General features: G+C 37.9%; 1 protein-coding gene across 12 annotated transcripts in view; it reads left to right on the top strand.

Moving 5' to 3' along the window:
- Positions 1-18,896, top strand: part of ENOX1 (ecto-NOX disulfide-thiol exchanger 1) — a 361,706-nt gene that overhangs the window by 300,582 nt on the left and 42,228 nt on the right. For all 12 annotated transcript variants that reach the window (XM_050331531.1, XM_050331528.1, XM_050331530.1 and 9 more), the window contains one exon: positions 17,748-17,932. In XM_050331531.1, coding sequence (XP_050187488.1) covers positions 17,748-17,932 — 185 coding nt within the window. The remainder of the gene's footprint in view (positions 1-17,747; positions 17,933-18,896) is intronic.

Raw genomic sequence — 18,896 nt, 5'->3', positions numbered from 1 at the left:
CTGCCATTCCAATAATTTTCTTAAGGACATTATTTTTCAGCCTGCCCTTCTTGACAGTGAGAACAAGACTTCAGGAAAGTTATCATCCCCAAAGCTGTAACAAGTGACAGAGATTCCCCCAGGTTTCAACACCTGTGTCACGTCTTTTTTCACTCGTTCCCCTGGTTAAGTCACCCCTAGTACAAGAAGGCTTAATTAATTCAACAATTTAGAATGAGTTCTAAGGCCTCATTCTGTCTTGCTAAAATGTTTTTCAGGAATTTCTCAGCATAATTTCTTCTGAGTGTGTCACATCTTCTCACAGCTAGATTGGTTAGAATGAAAACTCTCCTCTGGGATATCTGAAGAGAAACCTATTCATCACTCTGAGAAAAAGAGGGTGGATTCCAGCCACAAAATTTCAAAACACAGGGCAACACCTCTAAGCCCTGAGGCCATGAAAAAGTACTTCAGTGTCTCAATGCTTATCCAGTTACTGGACTTTGAGTTTCAGGGTGTTGCGGTTTAACCTAGCTGGCAACTAAGTATGACTCAGATGCTTGCTCAATCCTCCAGCCCAGTGGAATGGGGAGGAGAATCAGAAAAAAATAATAACTTGTGGGTTAAGAACAGTTTCATAATGGAACAAAATGTAAAAACAACAATAACAACAGTAGTAATAGTAGTAGTAGTAGTAGTAGTAGTAGTAATGAAAAGGAGAGATATAAAACCCAAGAGAAAGAAGTGATGCAAAATACGATTGCTCACCACCAGCTGACCGATGACCAGCAGCAATCTGGCCCTCCTGATGAACTACACCCAAATTATATACTTAGCAGACCGGCATCTCTGTGATATGGAATATTATGATGACTAATTTGGGTCACTTGTCTCTGCCATGCTCCTTCACAGCTTCTTCTGCACCTCCTCACTGGCAGAGCGTCAGAAACTGAATAGTCCTTTGTTTAGAGTAAGCACTTTTTAGCAGCAACTAAATCAGTGTGTTATCAACATTATTCTCATACTAAATACAAAACACAGCACTGTGCCGGCTACTAGGAAGAAAATTAACTCTATCCCAGCTGAAATCAGGACACAGAGGAATGTTACAGATAGCTGAGGCTTTACTACACAGTAAGATCTGAGGATTTGGGGTAGAAGATGAAAGAGCTATTACTAAGAATAGTTTGCATTTTATTTCAAGTCCTGCTAGATATTAAGTCATACAAGAGATCAAGTCATGGCACCTGTTAGAAATCTGTTAATTACATTTCATTTGGGAAGATTTGGTCTTGCAACAATGCAGAGCAGGTCAATAGGAACTTGTTGCAAAGTGTGTCACTCTATTCTAGACTCAAATCCTCTTCTTTATTCTGCAAATTTTTCTTCTCCTAGTTATTTACTAGCTTGATTTACTGATATCAGTGACTCCAAGACAGAGTTGGAAGGAGAACTGGGACCTCCAGTCTCCTGCTTTCTACCCTCTAGTCCACATTGCAGGGCTTTGTCACTGCCTCCTGCACAAAGACCTTCTGGTAATCCAGGTATTTTACAGTTCATTCTCCCTGGGTTTAATCAGTACCCAACTTTATCATGAGCAAGTTGAATCTTCAAGGAAAAGGAAGGCTTCAGTACTTTTGGTTATGTTGGAGAGCCTCTCAAACTGCCGCAAGGACACCCCAAGGAACCCCCTAGGGAATCCAATAAGTTGGTTGAACTATCCTATGTGCCTGGTTTAAAGGAAATCCTCATGGTTTCACAGACTAAAGGTCCTTTGCATTACAAGGAAAGCTATCACAAGGCTGACCTGAGACTGAGTGAATGTCACCTGTGGGATCAGCTATTACTTTAGAATCTCTTTTAATTTTTTTTTTATTTTTTTTCAAAATTCAGTCTGTAAATAGTGATTTTTCTGCAGTGTGGATTTTGGAGTTTGAAAGAGACAAGAGGATTGCTGAAGTAAAGCTGGGAGATTGCTAAGAAAAAAATAATAATGATGATTGGCAACTCAGTTAATATATTTTAAAGTCAAGGCACAGCTACTGAAGCGTTAGCTCAAGGGACAAAAAAGAGATTCAGTGCTAGAGTCTAGAGGATATACAAAAATCTTCAGAATGATCAGGATTTATGGATGCTTCTTTTCCCACCTGCTGGCACTGGGAGAAAGGAACCACATGTAAAAGCCTCCAAAGTAATTTTAAGAATTAGTGAAGATGTGTGTTGCAGAGAAGAGCTGAAGTTTGGTTTATGCCTAAAAGGCAGCTGTAATTCTACTGTAAGGGAAGGTGGGTTAATCTCTTCCTTTTGCAATTCACAACGATGTGCCATTAATTCTAGCAACTCCAGCTTCTGTGAGAAACTGTGGCTGGCACTGTGGAAAAGAATGAAATGCACTGTGCTTGCAGAAGGATGCAGGAAGGATGGTTGTCTGATTACGGATTTTGACTGGGATCCCAAAGCTCTAGGCCAAATCCCAGCTCTGCTCATGCCTCCTGCCTGGACTAATCAATGAATTTGTGTTATCTCAGTTCTCTACTATCAGGTGGAGGTGATGATTTTCCTTTCATTCAGCCACTGACTGTTCTGTCCAGATGAATAAGTTTCTTGGTACTCTCTCCAGCTCTCTCTACCTACACAGACTTGCAGTAGCCTAGTCATTGGGCCCCTGGAGCATTTCACCACCATTGTATTGCTCGTTATGAAGTAGCTTAATAACATCACAGGAACTGTGCACAAATAATAAATTGCAAGTTATGTAGTACAAACCCAGTTTGAACATGTAAGATCGGTGCTGCTTTGCAAGTTAGGAAGGACATGCTCTATGACAGGATTTTCAAATGTACCTAAAATAGGTGTCAAACATTGAAGCTTTTCTCTCTTGAATTAAAGATCTGGTAGCTTGGATCTTTACTGCTCTCCTGAATTGATCAGTCCTGTTGGCAGCATCAGCTAAGTCACTTGTCATAAGAGACAAGCTGAATAGTGGGTAGTCCATCTCACAAAAAGTATAAGGCCTTGTGAAAGTCAATATTTGAAAATCGCACCTTGGTCCACACAGCATAAAACAGACTTTGGGATATTGTTTGTAAGCCTATCTTGAAAGTTGCAAGCATGGCAAGTTTTCAAGGAAAGCCTGAAACAACAGCGAAGTGATCTGTGTGATGCTTATTCATCTTTTCTCTTCAATTTAATCCTCCTTTTGCTTTCTCGGAGGCTTTTGTGAATGCAGTGATGCACATTTGGAATAGAAACTGTGTCTTATAGGTGGATTAAACTGGTAGGAAAGCTTTATATGGATTGTTAAAACTTGAATAGAAATTGCTGAGCCCCAGCTGTGTGGAGTTCAGCTTTCTGTTCCTCTTTTTCCAGCATGGTAAGCATCAAGGCAGATCTCGTGTCAGATCTTCTTCTTCCTCCTGATCACAGCCATCAGATATTTCTCCCTTCCCTTCTTCTCAGTCTAACCTTCTGGGTTTATGGGAGATTTTGTTTTAAACAAAAGCCTGATTTATTTTTCTGTTATTACCTCTCCATCTCATGGCTTTTTGGTGTCAGATTTTGTGAAAGTGATATTGGTATTTAACAAACCCATAATTTGCCCATTTTAATTTTAAACACTTATTGATAAAAATAACATAAAATAACAAAATGTATTTGCTTTAAAAATTAATGGGCTAGCATAGCCTTTTTTCCCTCAAATAAATTGGTATCGTTTCAAAACCGTCAGCTGCTGGTGCCATAATCAGCCCTGCGAAGTGTAGAAAGACATATGAAGAGGAAAATAAACCCTATTAACAGACTCTATCAACCAGGTTTTAGAAGCAGTCTCAAAGAAAAGAAGGTATTTAAAATGTGAAGCTCTGAATTGTCACCATACTGACACAGTCCCCTCTCTGGCTAGAGAAGACAGCTGAACAACCCCTTTGAGCTCTGCGAGCAGAGTAACTTCCCTTTGAATGGAAATGCTCTGGACATAGCAGACAATCAGCTTTGCTCCCTGGGACCATCAGGGATGATCACTAGAAAGCAGCACAAGATGATTACTCCCTCTATGCTTGGGAAAGTCTGCTCTAGTGTCTTCCACATTATGCCAGTTCAGAGCTGTTATCATCAGGCAGGCTCCAATTTTGTGCCATAAAATGCATTCCATTTTTCCCACAGCTTTTACAAAAACAGCCTGAAGTTCAGGAATCATGTAGGCAGGGGTCTAATTTTATGACCCTGGTTTTAAGTCCATTTGGCTCTAATAGTGCTTCTCGTGCAGCTGAATTTAACAGAAAAATCCTGATGAATCAGGGCTGAATGGAGTTGCCCAGCCTGTCTTCCATGGGGAATAAAAACAGCCTTGTCCTCTCCCAGGTACTGAGCTAGTTCCTCTGCATCAGGTACAACACACAGACTGTGGGATGAAGATCTATGCGGTTCTGTGGATGCAGCAGTGAAGGAGTTAATCTAACTTCCAAATTTTAGAGGAAACAGACACTTCAAAGGCATTTTCCTAATATGGGGTTTAGGAGGATGTCCTGTTTCCTACAAAAAAAGTCTGTTGCACTTTGATGCTTTTCAACTGCCAGAAATACTATTATCTAGATTACATTTTATCATGTTTTCTGGGTATTTCATACTGATAAGGTTTTATGCAGGATCATTACATATGAGAATAGATTTAATCCTGTTTTTAGTAAGCTTTAAGGACACTGAGGGATTATTTATGTAATAAGATGCAAAGTTGCTATGGAAAATGCTATAGCAACCTAACATCTTCACAAAACCAAGCAGGCACTTGTGACAGCAATCTAAATTTACATTTATTTTAGTGTTATTTTATTGACATTCTTAGTGTCTCGTTTTGACAGCATGTTAAAATATGTTTTGCATTCATGCTAGAACAAAATTAACAGCATGTTGTTAGAATGAAGATGATGCTTATAATTTTTGGAGATAATTTAAACATATTTCATTTTGTGTAAATGGCATTAAAATAATAGTGAAAAGATTCAGGTACATCCCATCTATTTATAATAGAGAAAACAATGCATACTGAAAGTAATATTTTACAAGTCAGTGAAAGCTAAACTGCTTTCATTTGCTTTATATCGGAATGAAAATATTTTTAAGAAAGAAATTATTTTGTTATTAGAATTTATTTCAAATCCTATATCTTTTATTATAACTTTCTCAGTTCAGGATACAGGCTATAATTTTTCATTAGGTTTCATGAAGCAGGGCATCATTTCTGAACGTGTAAACTTACAGTTTGATAGGGGATTGCCCTACTTAAATGGGACTTTTGTAAAATATAGGATAAAAATACACATTGCCCCTTAGGAGGTTAAATAAAAAGGGAAAGAATAAACAAACACAAAGTGATGAAACAGTCTGAACTCTGTCCTCTGCTCATTGCAGTTAATAATGAAACTCGTATTGACTTCAATGGGAGCAGAAGCAAGCTCTGTATATTGATTTTCTCCATCCCCCTCCATTAAGAATCCTGAAGTGTGGCTGTAACATTGTTGAAGTGGGATGTTGGCAGCAAAATCAATAAAAGACAATATTAGAACATATGCTGTTTTCAGCTTCCTCACAATCTGATATAGCTGGTATTAGCATTCTTCTCCAAATTACCTTTCATGCTTTCTATAAAGTGACCTTCCTTGTAGTGCCCTCTCCAATATAAAACTTTTGTGCTTTTTCTTTCATATTTAGTCTTCAAGAGAATGAGCCCTAGTTATAAGAGTGGTTCTGAACAGAGCACAATGAATGGATTCCTTCAAGAGTGGCTTTAGCTTAACACTATTTCTGACCTCCAAGAACCAACCCTCTGAAAAACTCTCTGAAAGATCATTTCTATTAGTATTTAAACTAAGATCTTGATTTTAGGTTTTCTCAACTGTGCTGCCGTTTACGCCCTGTTGTTTTTAGAAGCCATTTTTACCCCAGCACATTAGAGAAGCTTGCAGATACCGCTTGAGGTGGAGATTTAGGAGCCTTCTTATCCATAATTATATTCAAGAATCATCAGCCATTGCTAACATGTCAGAGGAGATAATGATCAGAAAGCAGAGTCTTTTCCAATATCAGTACAAGCATCTAAGCTCATAATTGCAGGTTTAGCGAGTGTCATTATGTCATGAGACATGCAAGGCTGGTTGAAGCTTCCAAAGCATTAAAAGCTTCCTTTTCAAAACATGAAGCTTCTTCCTTGTGTGTCCATCTGACTGCCAGTCTGTGACATGGTTGTGTGCCAGGAATTAAAAACACATGCAGCAGAGTTTGTTCTTGAAGTTGCGTGGCCACAGAGATCCCCAAACTACTACTAATTAATGATGCCGTTTCACTTTGGTGAATAAATCTTATATTCAGAGAAGCTCCAGGATATCTTGCTCTTTTGTTCAGGTTTAAAGACCATCTCGAGAAAATAAGATTCTTTCTAATGACACATATCAATAGTATAGCATTTTTGGGACCAGTATGTTGTAGGATTTGGTAAAGTTGAAAGCCAAGTGGATTCAAAGCTACTTGGAGGTGAGTGATATTCTTTTAGTCTTATCTGCGTTTAGATTCATGGCAGAGAGATGACAAAACAAAGAACTCTCCTCTAAGATTTGAAATGACAGACTGAAGAGCTAGATAACACACCATTTTATTCCAGTTCTCTGGTTAATTTTGGCATGGGACTCCTTTAACACCAGCATACAGAAAGGTGGTTCATTTTGTTGGTGGTTTTTCGATTTGGTTTGGTTATTTTTAATTGGGAATTCTAATTGCTTTTTTTTGTTGTTTGCCCTTCAATGAGCAGAATAGTTTGTAACGTTTTTGTTTATTTATTCATCATTCCAAATATTTGATGCATTGCATATTTCATAAAGGGCAAGAATTGTGCAACCATGTCTTTACAGCACTTGTATCTGGTGATTGCTGAGCTGCTTCTACAGCTGCCAAGTGCCCACCTCACGTATCATCCACATATCTTTCTGAATATAGTTGGGTGATTGCTAGTTCATAATACCAGTTTCTTCATTGCTTCTTTGTCATGTGTCAGATACAGACTATCTTCCCTGTTAAATTTGTCTGAGCTCTGGAGATGTGAGCATTTGTAACTGTCACGGAAGAACATGATAAAAAGCAATAACTCTCCTTATGTTGTTCTATTATGAGATAGTCATCTGTCTCATCATGTTTTGTTGAAAGATTTTGAGATGTCTGTGCTGTTAGACCTTGATACCGCAAGCTACTCCCCGCTGGTCAGTGTTTGCACTCATGTTCTGCTCAACACCCACAGATAAGAATTCCTAAGTTGTGGCTTACTCAGAAAGTCCCGTGCAAGGAGTATTTCACACTTATCTCTTCGAAGTTACACACTCTTTGCAAATTTCAATAAAAATTTCTGTTTCCAAAAGGCCTGGAAGTACCTAACTAAGCTCTGTAGAACCCTCTCATCTCCAACTTTGTGACACATTTTATTTGTCAGAAGCTGAGAAAATTACTACTTAACGTGATAAATTGTGGAAAAGCACAATGATTTCTGCTTGCATATACTGAATGTTCTGCAGGCAGAATGGAGTAGAGAAAAGGAGGGTTTGGCTTTCAGATATGGCTCTTCTGAACACCCTTCCATTCACATAAGGCATGGATAAATAACTCAAGAATGGATAATAAATAACTCAACATGGATAAATAGCTCAAGAAATTCTGTCTCTGAATGTAAGAGTCAAAAAATTAGAAGCTTCATGCCATCATTTGCTTATGCCTTCTAAGGCATAAAGAGGTAAAAATGTATTCTCTTATTTAAGATCCATTTTTATCTAAGGTGGAAGTAATTGAGTAAGTATTGTGCACAATTTAAAGGAAAAATTAACTCAGCCCTCCAATCCAGTACAAGGTCAGAGAGACAGCTGGATAAATGCTCTCCTTCAATTTAAGGTGGAGTAGAATTTTGTACAAAAGTGGTTTATTCTCACATTTATAGAAAGCACTTTACATTTATGAACAAAATTTGCCTATTATAAATCAGAACAATTCAAACCACCACAGTCATTTAAACCACTCCCATCAGCCCTTTCTTCCCTAATGAATGTGACAAAATGAGGGATTCACATGCACATTGTCAAGTTTGTTTCCAAGTAGCAAGGGCATTTTCATCATAAATCTTACAGATTATTTTTTTCAAGTTGTTGCACAGGGGTGCTGGGCCTGATTGCAATTCCTAGTTCAAATGCCAACAGCAGTGATGCAGCCATGCATCTTGTAAATGCCAGTATCTATTGTTTAAGTCTGAGTAAAAATCTAGCAAGCATTTTGACTCCTAAGTAACCATCAGTGGGCCACCTACGTAAAATAATGCTTCAATATCCTGAGTGATTTATGTATCATATGTACACACATACATACAATTTATGCAATATATAAAAGACGAACGTAGCATACAAAACAGCATTCATCAGCTTCTCTTCTGCTATGCAGAGTTCAAATGTCTGTACCCTCAGTTGCAAAGCACCATTAATACAAGCAGCACTTTTCATCCTGATGTGGGAGGTGGTCATCAATGCCACTTGATATCTCCCTAGTAACCAGCACTTTTCTTATTTGAGTTAACATATTCCTTCACCCTTGAGACTAAGATTTCCTCTGTTCATTTTTAGTGTTACAGGAATACAGCAATTTTTTTAATATTGATTAGAGGAAAAAGCAACTTATTTGCTAGAATCTTTAAAGCACAGTCTCTGTAAAAGTGCTATAATAGTCCTATTTCTCAACTAGGAAAAAAAAGTAGAACCATAAAAGAGATTCAGTACTTGATTAATTATATTTAACTGAGCAGAAGTTATCAGCAAACATAAATTATCAGAGAAATTCACCTCATCACAAACCAAATACACTAATAAGCAGAGAAAAGAAGTATTTTTACTGAATTTTGAAAATATCTGAGAATTGCTTCTATTTTTGATCGAAGTTATATGCCTACGTATGTTCCTGTGATGGCTTGCTTCCTAACCAACTCAACTCAAGTCCATCCATCACAGCTGTCTGTGCAGAGCCAAGTCTTCTCTTTCCTGTCTCACCTTATACATATGCCAAGTCAGGTGGGCTTAGGACATATCATGGGTGGCAGTAGAAGAAGTGCAGCCCAAAATGTAGAGTTTGAAAGGGACCTTTGCTTTAAAGAGGTAACCTGGAGAAACTGGTCTCAATGGGGCAGATTAGCTAGCAACTGTCAAAATATCAATATACAAGCTATGTAGAGTCCTGTTCTCCAAAGAGATGCTGTCAAGTAAAATAGACCTAAAATGTGTCAGGCTTTGATATTATTGTAACAAGGTGGTCTCTTCCAAATTCTAAATATTCCTCTCAGTAATGCGATGTGGCATCTTTGTAGGAAAAGTCCAAAACAGTTAGTGCTGCAATTTACCTGGGACTGGGTAACAGGGGACTAGAGAATGTACTGCAAAATGAATATGAGTGAGGGAAGCATCTGGAAATGTCAGGTAAGTGGGAATTACAAATGAACAACTAGATGGACTCATACATTTAGAGCTGCAGGAGGAGATGGACTGAACAGAACAGTACAGAGGTAAAAGAGAGGAAGATAAAAAGACAGGGGTAGAAAGATTGGCTTAAAGTGGGAAATTAGCCTTCCATCTTTGCAGCCATTTGGAGAAAGTTGGATCATTTTTTTCTCCAGGCATGAGATCTAGATCAACATTCCCAAACTGATCACTGGAGACAGTAATCACTTGCAAGACTGTAGTAACTAATCTACATCTTTATTCCTTGGATGGGCTAAACCAGCAAGATTAAATTGACTTGCCAGTGTTCTTAATTAAAAGTCAGTTTGTGAGAGTGTGGTGAAGTAGGAAGAGCCGATACTGATCCACAGTCTAGAAAGTTTGCAAGCCACTATTCCAGAAACTTAAAGCAGAGGTTTTCAGTTAATGATCTCTCTAGGGCTTTAAATAAAATGCCAGATATCATGGGACTCATCATAACACCACAGGAGTTGGTGGCAGTGCTCTCTGGGGAATTTTTAGTCCACTGCAGAATGAGCATTTGCCTACAACTTTTTGTTACTAGTCCCAGCTGGGCAATAATCATCCCTCCTTTTCCTTACACCTTCTCTGCTATTTGCAAAGAGATATACTTAATTACATGAGAAATAATAAGCCTTCATAAATTACTAGTGAGCCACATGTGTAGTAAGCCTAGGAAAGAGCAGTGATATTGCCAAAGTCTTCTAAGCAGGAAGAAGTTTTGTAAACTTAGAAAATCTCTCTTCCGGTAAACTCCATGGTTTCTCAAATGTGGCAGAGATCTCTACTGGATGGAATGGATAAAATTGCAGTTACAAAGTGATGCAACTTTTCATAGAATCATAGAGTCATAGAATCATAGAATGGCTTGTGTTGGAAGGGATCTTAAAGATCATCTAATTCCAACACCCCTGCTATGGGCAGGAACATCTGTCACTATATCAGGCTGCTCTAAGCCCCGTCCAACCTGACTTTGAACACTTCCAGGAATGGGGCATCCACAATTTCTTCCTAATATCTAATCTAAACCTTCTCTCAATTTGAAGCCATTCTCCCTTGTCTTGTCAGTACATACCCCTTTTAAATAGTCGCTTTCCATCTTTCTTATAGGCTTCCTTCCTTTTTTCTTTCTTTTCTTTTTCTTTCCTTTTTTTTTTTTTTTTTTTTTTTAGCAGCATACTTCCATTTACTAATTGGCCAGCAAGTTTTATGTGAATAGGAAGCCTGAAAATAATTCTCATAAGTATTCAATTTGAACATCTGGTATCATCATGAGTGTAACTGGTATAATGAGCTTTTCTGCTTTGAACATAGGCTGCATGGTAAGGAAGGACTTTGAAGCAACTGCACCTGAATAAAATGGGCTTTACAAAAGAGTAAATCTCCCTCCCAATGTGTGGGGCCTAACTCCCACTAACATTAATGACAATAAACCCTCCTCATATAGGATAATTAGTGCCCTCAGAGTTTAAATTTGCAGGTAGTGAGACATTCAAGTGAAGTGTGCTTAGCATTTGAAAATAATGTGGAAATTGCTTCATTGTTTAGTTACATTATGTCTGAAGGGGGAAAGAAAAAACTGTTCATGTCTAGGTTAGCATGTAATTGCCCCAAATTATTTATTTTTATACCATTCTAATTCTGGTTTTAAAGTTTATTCAGGATAGTTAGCTAGCTGTTTTCAAGCTTTAACCAAAGGGTTAGGAAAAAAAAAAGTCAAGTGGCATAGTCTATTTTTTTCAGAACAAGAGAAAACAATTTGTTAAAGAATGCAATATAGGAACAATGTTGCTTTTATCTACTAATATCAGACATAGTTCTGTGCACTCATCACTGGCATGTGAGCACTGTTTATGCTGGTGATCAGGTATTTAGTAACTGTCCATAAAGAAAAGAAAGTGTCCTCTGGGAACTCAAGGCAATGGATTAAAACCACTTTAGATATTGGATGACTCAGAATCCTGACGTTGTAAAGTGGGTTGAGAAGGTACTTCAAAGTGACCAAAGTGTACCTTAGTCTTACTCTTCCAGAAAGCTTCTTTGAAGATCCCATCATAGTAGCTTTCCCAAATGCCTTTGAACTGTGCACAGAGCACATCTAACTAAAACCTATTCTCAGAGTTTAATTTTTATGGTAGCATTTACAAAAGTCACGTGTGAGATACATGGATCTATAGCTGGGCAGTTACAGATAATAATGGCCTTGACTCATTCTGCCAGGAGCTGACAACTACTGGAGAATACAGAGAGAGAGTCAGCTGTGACAGTTTGCACTGGAGATATAGGTTAGCATTTCTCAAAGTTGCGCAGTGTGTCCCTCCACTCAAAGGCCATCCACCTTGCCATCTGCAAGGAGGGTTGTGCCTTCCTTCCCACCGCCTTGCAGACCTCCTGCAAACCCAACCTTCTCACACACCTCAAGAGGTGTGTAGCATCCCCTCACACACACCCTGACACCGCGTGATCATAATGGGATCCTCCAACTGTAGCACAAAATTGAATTTCCTGTGGGCTGGAGCACTAAGTAGAGCCTCACAGAGTAAAAATGAATGAAGATCCAGTAGTCCCATCTACTTATAATCATAGAATTATAGAATGGTTTGTGATGGAAGGGACGTTAAAGATCATTAAGTTCCAAACCCCTGCCATGGGCAGGGATGCCACTCACTGTATCTCCTGAGACTATATTTCTGCTAAGACCATCTTCCTTGCCAATGACAAATGCTATTATTGTGTAACTTACCCTGTTTTCTACAGCATTAAAACACAATTCATGCCCTTCCAGGTCCTCCAGAAACAATTTTCTTGCTGATTTTTCCCTGGTTGTACTGCTTCACAGTTCAACTATTTGAAAAACAAGCAGTCTAGCTAGAGGCCAGGGATAAGTTTTATTGTTTGTATTTATACTTGTGAACTTTGTGTCCTTATTTCTCTCCACTCACATTTGTTCAGTCCCTCAAACTGAAAACTCTTTGAAGAAGTAGCTGGGTCTTGCAAGATGGCTTTTTTTGACCTTGAAAATGCTCTGCAATGGGAGTGATGAAAAAAATTACCGTAATATCCATTATTTTGACATGTTTTATGCTTTTCTTGTTGCTGTTATCAAAAGGAGCATTATTTACAAGTTAGGAAATTGGGATAATGGCTTTAGTAGAACTCACATGTCAGGAAGGTTTGGGAGTGTGCTCTTTTTGCTTTCATCCACCTCACTAAATCAGTACACCACCTAAAGTTCAAATCTCTGAAAAATTCTGCTGAAGAGGTTAGACCAGAAGTCTGAAGGTAGGCAAACATTAGAGAAGTTTTCATTTTTATGATCTATTTATGTACAAATATAGAAGATTTACAGGAAATAAAAGCTATAGAAATAAATATATAGAAATAAAAGCTATAGAAAAATTTCTCCTAGGAGGACCTACGGAAAGCCTGTACTCTGAATTTACAGGCAGGTTTTCTGTTACGGTTTTTAGTGTTTGCTCATTTGTTTTTCAGATACTACTTTCAGATTTCTTCAGACACTTGATATAACCTACTGCCTATGCTTTTAAACTCAGTGTGTCCCCAGAATGTGAATTATTAGACTGTCATTTACGTTAACTGTAATGTTATTAGGGCATCATCTAATGATAAATTCACAGTGCAGGTGTAAATTACTAGAACTGGTATAAAATTTTGAATTCTCCCTAATGTCCTCAATAAATACATACATTCAGAGATTTGGGGCGTTAACTTCATTTTCGGGACACTATGACATGATGTGGGTCATATAAGAGTATAATTACCTTGTGTCACCTGTGAAAACTTACTCTACTTTGGCTCCAGTGGATGTTATTATGTATTAGGTTAAATCTAGTCACTAAGTACCAGCTAGAAGTAAAAGGTACAGATCAGTGCAAGTTAAAAAAGAAAACACTCTCCTAAGTATGCAAAACAGATACCCTAGAAAAATAAAGTTAATTGCTTGTTTCTTCTGAGACATCCTTTGATGAGCATGCCCTTAGCCCTGGATTTCTCATCACCCAGCCAATTCTTGTTTTAAAAATGGGGTTGTTTTGATTTGGATCTAGCCTGGCACCACTGAATGGAGTCTATCTTGCCACTGAGGTTGTTGCCATATTGTATGTAACACTTCTACTTCAGCACAAAGAATTCACACAAACTTCTTGGAAGTCTTTGAAATATCAATGGGAAGGTTTTACCCACTTATATATTTCTCATCTTCCTTCAGTTGCTTCTCTGAGGCTGGCAGGTATCATTTTGCATCCCTCAGTGAAAGTGCTGTAAAGCAAATATTGAGCTGATTTCCAGCTGTGTTTGTTTAGATAGAAATATTTTCTTCTACTTGCAGCACAGGCAGCTATTTGGGATTGTTGTCAGAGTTTTCTTTTGATATAGCTTCCTTGTATATAGTTCTTCTGTAAATGTTTTCAGCATTCATTGTCTTTTTATCCTAAGACGCTTTTTAGCCTGCCTCACAGAAGGATTTTATAGATGAATATCTGAACTACTAAACTTAAAATGGCTTGAGATGAGCAAACTTGTTCTCTTTTTCAACTAAAATTACATTCATCAGCTTTGTCAATGTGCTCTTAGAAAAAATATATGCAAAATTTGAAAAAAATTGCTTTTTAAAGTGCAGATTCCCTCCCCTCCAAATTCTCCTCTATTTTTATTTTAATATTAAATGAAGTAACTTTCTTATTATTCTTATTTCTATATTTATTACATAATAAATATAAATGTAATATAATTTAAATAAATTATAGTATGTTTTTATGTTGTAGATGTTTGCTTGGAATCAATAGAGATGTTGATCTGAATTCAGTTATTTTAATCTTATTGCACTCAAATGTGAATATCTTATATTAGGTCAACGCAAAGTATGTTTCTGATTTTGTTTGAAAGAGTTACCCACTGTTGAATAAGCTGGACAGCCTGGGGTCCATCAGATGTCTTTTATGACTTATTCTCCTTTTCTGCTAACCATTCTGTCCACAAATGTTAGGAATCAACTATTTGTACTTTTAAATTACATGTGTTTAATGTCATACCATTTGTGGACTCTTATCTATAATTAATTCACTTAAATCTTGTGATGATTTAATATTCTCTTACACTGTTGCTATATGTATTGCATCTTCCTTATTTAAAGATATATTTCTACCTTGGACTCTGTTGTTAGTTGCTTACTAACTAACAGCTAAGTTGTGAATGGTTAGGAGGATCACCTAAGTGTGTAATAATGTTGATAAGGTACTGTACACCTCAGAGAATCGTGCCTAATATCACAAACTTATCTCTCCTGTATTCTTATTCTCCCACTTTAGGTTGTTCAGGATGTTTCCATTTTGTATTAAAATAGACTGTAACACAGCCTTTGTCTTCTGGTCTCTGCAAAATATAGCAGGGCACCATTCTTGGATGGAACTTCTCGGTAGCACTGCAATATAATTGCTGTCATATAGGTGTTATTATGATATACTAAATATAATTTTTAAATAACAACATAAAATAATGGCCTTCAGAGGTGGATCTCTGGGTGTTTTAGCAGTAAAAAAGCTGTATTGTATTCCTACAGGGAAAATGGACAGTGACCTTCATTGCTTCTATGTATTGTGACTTGTTCCTTTTGGAGTAGTTATTTTTTTAACTCTTAATAGGTTCATTACTTACAGATTACTTGCTTTTGTGAGACATTGTGGCCCTTTTCATTTCCACTCTTTTGCTGCCCCCATACCAGGCATCTCTTGCTGTCTGTAGCTGCACTTAATAGCCTGAACTCACCTAGGAGAACGAAAAGGAGGGGGAGTTTTCCAATTGGGCTGTGCTGTGACCCAGAAAATAGTCAAGCAGCCTTTACAGGTAGGGCAGTCTGAACCTCAGCTGAATCTGGGTCACAACCCACATTTTGCTGGGGAAATAAAGAAGCCTTATGCCCTTCATCTATACAGCTGCTCTCAGAAGATTTTTAAGAACTGGAATAGGTGATGGTGAGTTACTACTCCCGAGTTACCATAAAAACTTGAGTACATGCATGATGGTCTCTATGTTAGTGTTCTCAAAGAGCAGAAATGTAGGCAGTTTCTAGCTACAATTTAGTATTAAATAAAAAAAGAAAATTTAAAAAAAGAGTTAAATTTTGTGAGAGTCGAATTGGTAGAAGAGAATACAAATGACAGAAAGACTTTGCATCTGTCACCTGTAGTAACAGGGCAAGGGGAAACACTTATAAACTGAAAGAAGACAGGTTTAGATTGGACATTTAGGATGAGGGTGGTGAGACACTGGCACAGGTTGCCCAGAGAAGCTGGGGATGCCCCGATCCTGAAAGTGTTCAAGGTCAGTTTGGATGGGACTTTGAACAGCTTAATCCGGTGAAAGGTGTTCATATCAGGGGAAGTGTACTAGATTATCTTTAGAGGTCCATTCCAACACAAACTATTTAATTTTTACTTGACTTTTTGTTAGGCTGAGGTTTCTATTTGCTTGGCCTCCTTTTCCTTGTTTTGTTTTTTCTCCTTTCTTTTATTATAGCATATTTAATCTTACAAAGATTAAAAAAATATATAAAAAAATATTTCATTCTCTTATTTGCCCATTGGACTCATCAGTGCAATTTCTTGAGGGTAAATTTTGTCATGGAAGGATGATTGCATACTTTTCAGAACAATTTAATTTGATGTAGCAATACTGTTACTGTTGCTAAATCTTCCAGAGAGATTCTGTGAAATATCCAAATTAAGCACAGTAACCAATCCATGTCTACATTTGACTAGTAGCTAACTGTACTTCATTTTGAGTGATGCAGTTGTACTATTTTAAAATGAGTAAAATTGATCTGAAATCAAGGTAGATTTGCCCTACCAAAGATAAAACATTTTTATTGCTATTGAAATATTGTGACATTCTATTTAAATGCTGGTATAATTTCACAAATGTGCTGAATCATGTTATCACGGGGAACAGGGAACTCTATCTGTGGAAGGTCTAGTCAAGAGGTTCCTAACATTAAACGGAATTAATATACAATTTCCTATAATTTGCAGTTTAACCATATTGCTGCTGTAGGTGGGCAAGGAAGAATTCTGTGATACCAAGTCTGAAATCATTAAATCAGGAATGTAAATCAGTTCTGTGCTTCACTTACCAAATGTTGATAGAATTGGCTATAGTAGATTGTTGTTTTTTAATTACAGCTGCTCTGTAATGTTGTTGTGTTAGCAGGTTCCAAGAAGGAAAATAGTACAGTATGGCAGTTTGCTATGCCAAATGACCACTGCTACTGCCAAGTATAAATACTATCAGGAGTGGGTTCTTCTGTGGGATGATAACCACATCCCTAATTAATGAATGCCACCCTTCCCTATATGTATTTATATTCAGATAATTTATTTAAATAATGTTCCTACTACATGCTTTATAGCCTTCTGCCTTTTGCTACAACAAATTTTAGCTTATATTGCAGACTGTGCAAGTCATTTGGCAAATATAATTTCCATCCCTGCATACTAATCGATTTCTTCACAAACACCTGCTATCAGTTATGATAATAAAAATGCCATTCTAAATTGAAAAGGGGCCAAATGGAGCTTCCTAAGGAAATGACTTAAGCGTCTTTCAACGCCTTTAATGTAGTAATGTTCTTGTAGTGCCAACACGTTTTTTCAGCATTTGCATTTTATATAATTTTACTCTATTACATCATTTTCCTGTCTAAATGGTTCCTCATAACTGTTGCTACGAAGTAGTTCATCGCAAGGCTGGAGAGAAATATCTGTGTTTCCTCTCTTGTAGGACTAAATCCAGCAACTTTACATTTGGAAAATTCCTTAGCACAGGCCTGATTGGAACATCTGGCCACTACGCTAGTATAAATACTAAATGGCTGTATCAATTCCTATAACATCACTGGGAAAATGTTGTAAAGTTGGTTGGTGCCTTGCCCTTGAACCACATGCCAGTTTCTTCCTAAAATATAAGCCTAAATTTAGCAGGCAGATTGCAAGTTGCATTTGAATTATCCAGGGCATCTTTATGGCTTCTTCCATCCCAGAAAATAACTTCCCAGCAACAGTCTTTGCCAGAACCTAATCATTTTCAGCTCTGCTGGGTCTTGTCTCAGCTCTGCAATGTCTCACTGGCTTTCATCTGTATTGTCATCTCCCCAGACAATGTCCTCTATATTATTTGTAAGGAAACAATCCGTTTTACTGATTTCTTCACATTTTCATTTTCTCTTAGCTCTAGCTGCCCAAGCGTATGCGCTAAAGGAAGAGAACGATAGTCTGCGATGGCAGCTGGATGCTTATAGGAATGAAGTGGAGCTCCTGAAACAGGAGAAGGGACAGCTCTTCCGAACAGAAGAAAGCCTTACGAAGGACCAGCAGCTGCAGTTCCTACAGCAGACAATGCAAGGCATGCAGCAGGTATTGCTAAGGAGGAGAAGAACAGGTCTTCTGTTTTAGGAAAGTGGTACCATGGGGCTGTGCTATACTCAAGACTATTATTCATCAAGGTCCTGATTCCTTTTCAGAGTCAAAAATCTTAGGGACTTTAGATAGGGGTAAAGGGGAGGAGGATTTGGGGGTATATTTAGGAATAGTCATTTTGGGAATTCGTAAACTGTAAACCCACTGATCATTCAAGAAACCTTCTTATGCATTTACTAATTAGGAGAAAATTACTCTGTTGCTCTCCTCACTTAATCCAATTGGCCCTAGTTTTGCACAAAAGTTAAAAATTTTGTCCAGTGTATCATAGTCAACATTCTGTGGTGCCTTCATTTGCATTCATCTGTATCTTTCTTTCTGCTCTTGTTTGAGAATGACTGAGACATCTCCAGCTTGTCCAGACTACTCTGCTGCTGACTTGCAAATGGTTAGCAGCATCAGTGCTACCTCCTGAGCTCTTATCATTTATGCTGACCCGTGGACATAACCTTTTCATTCAGCCAGTTTTTTAAGTGGCTTAGTGCAGCAGCAAAGCTTTTTCTCTGACACCAGTCAATGAGAAACTGTAGTGTGTCCCTGCAGGGGCAAGAGGTGTCAGTTTATCATTAGTATTATCCCGTATTTGTTACTGTGCTCCTGACATTGTGCTGGGCAAGTCTTGGCAAGTACATCCAGACTGCTCCCACTGCTTTGTCTGACATCCACATGAGCAGCCCTGATTCAAGATGCCTGCCCAGGCACTTGTTCAGCTGGTACATGGCAGAATGCAAGGGCTGTGGCTTACCAAAACATTGGATTGTGCTCCCATCTAAAATGGAGATTTTTGAGATGGCATTGCAGAAGTTAATTTTGCTTCCTTCATCTGTCCCCTGAAGCTGCGCATGCCCTCCTTGTCACCCCCAGTTATTAGATTCCAGAAGGGACAAGCTGCACCCACTAC

The sequence above is a fragment of the Myiozetetes cayanensis genome, unplaced genomic scaffold (genome assembly GCF_022539395.1).
Source record: "Myiozetetes cayanensis isolate MyiCay16 unplaced genomic scaffold, myiCay2020 scf5-8, whole genome shotgun sequence".
Classification (NCBI taxonomy): Eukaryota; Metazoa; Chordata; class Aves; order Passeriformes; family Tyrannidae; genus Myiozetetes; species Myiozetetes cayanensis.
This window is presented reverse-complemented; position numbering and strand designations above follow the sequence as displayed.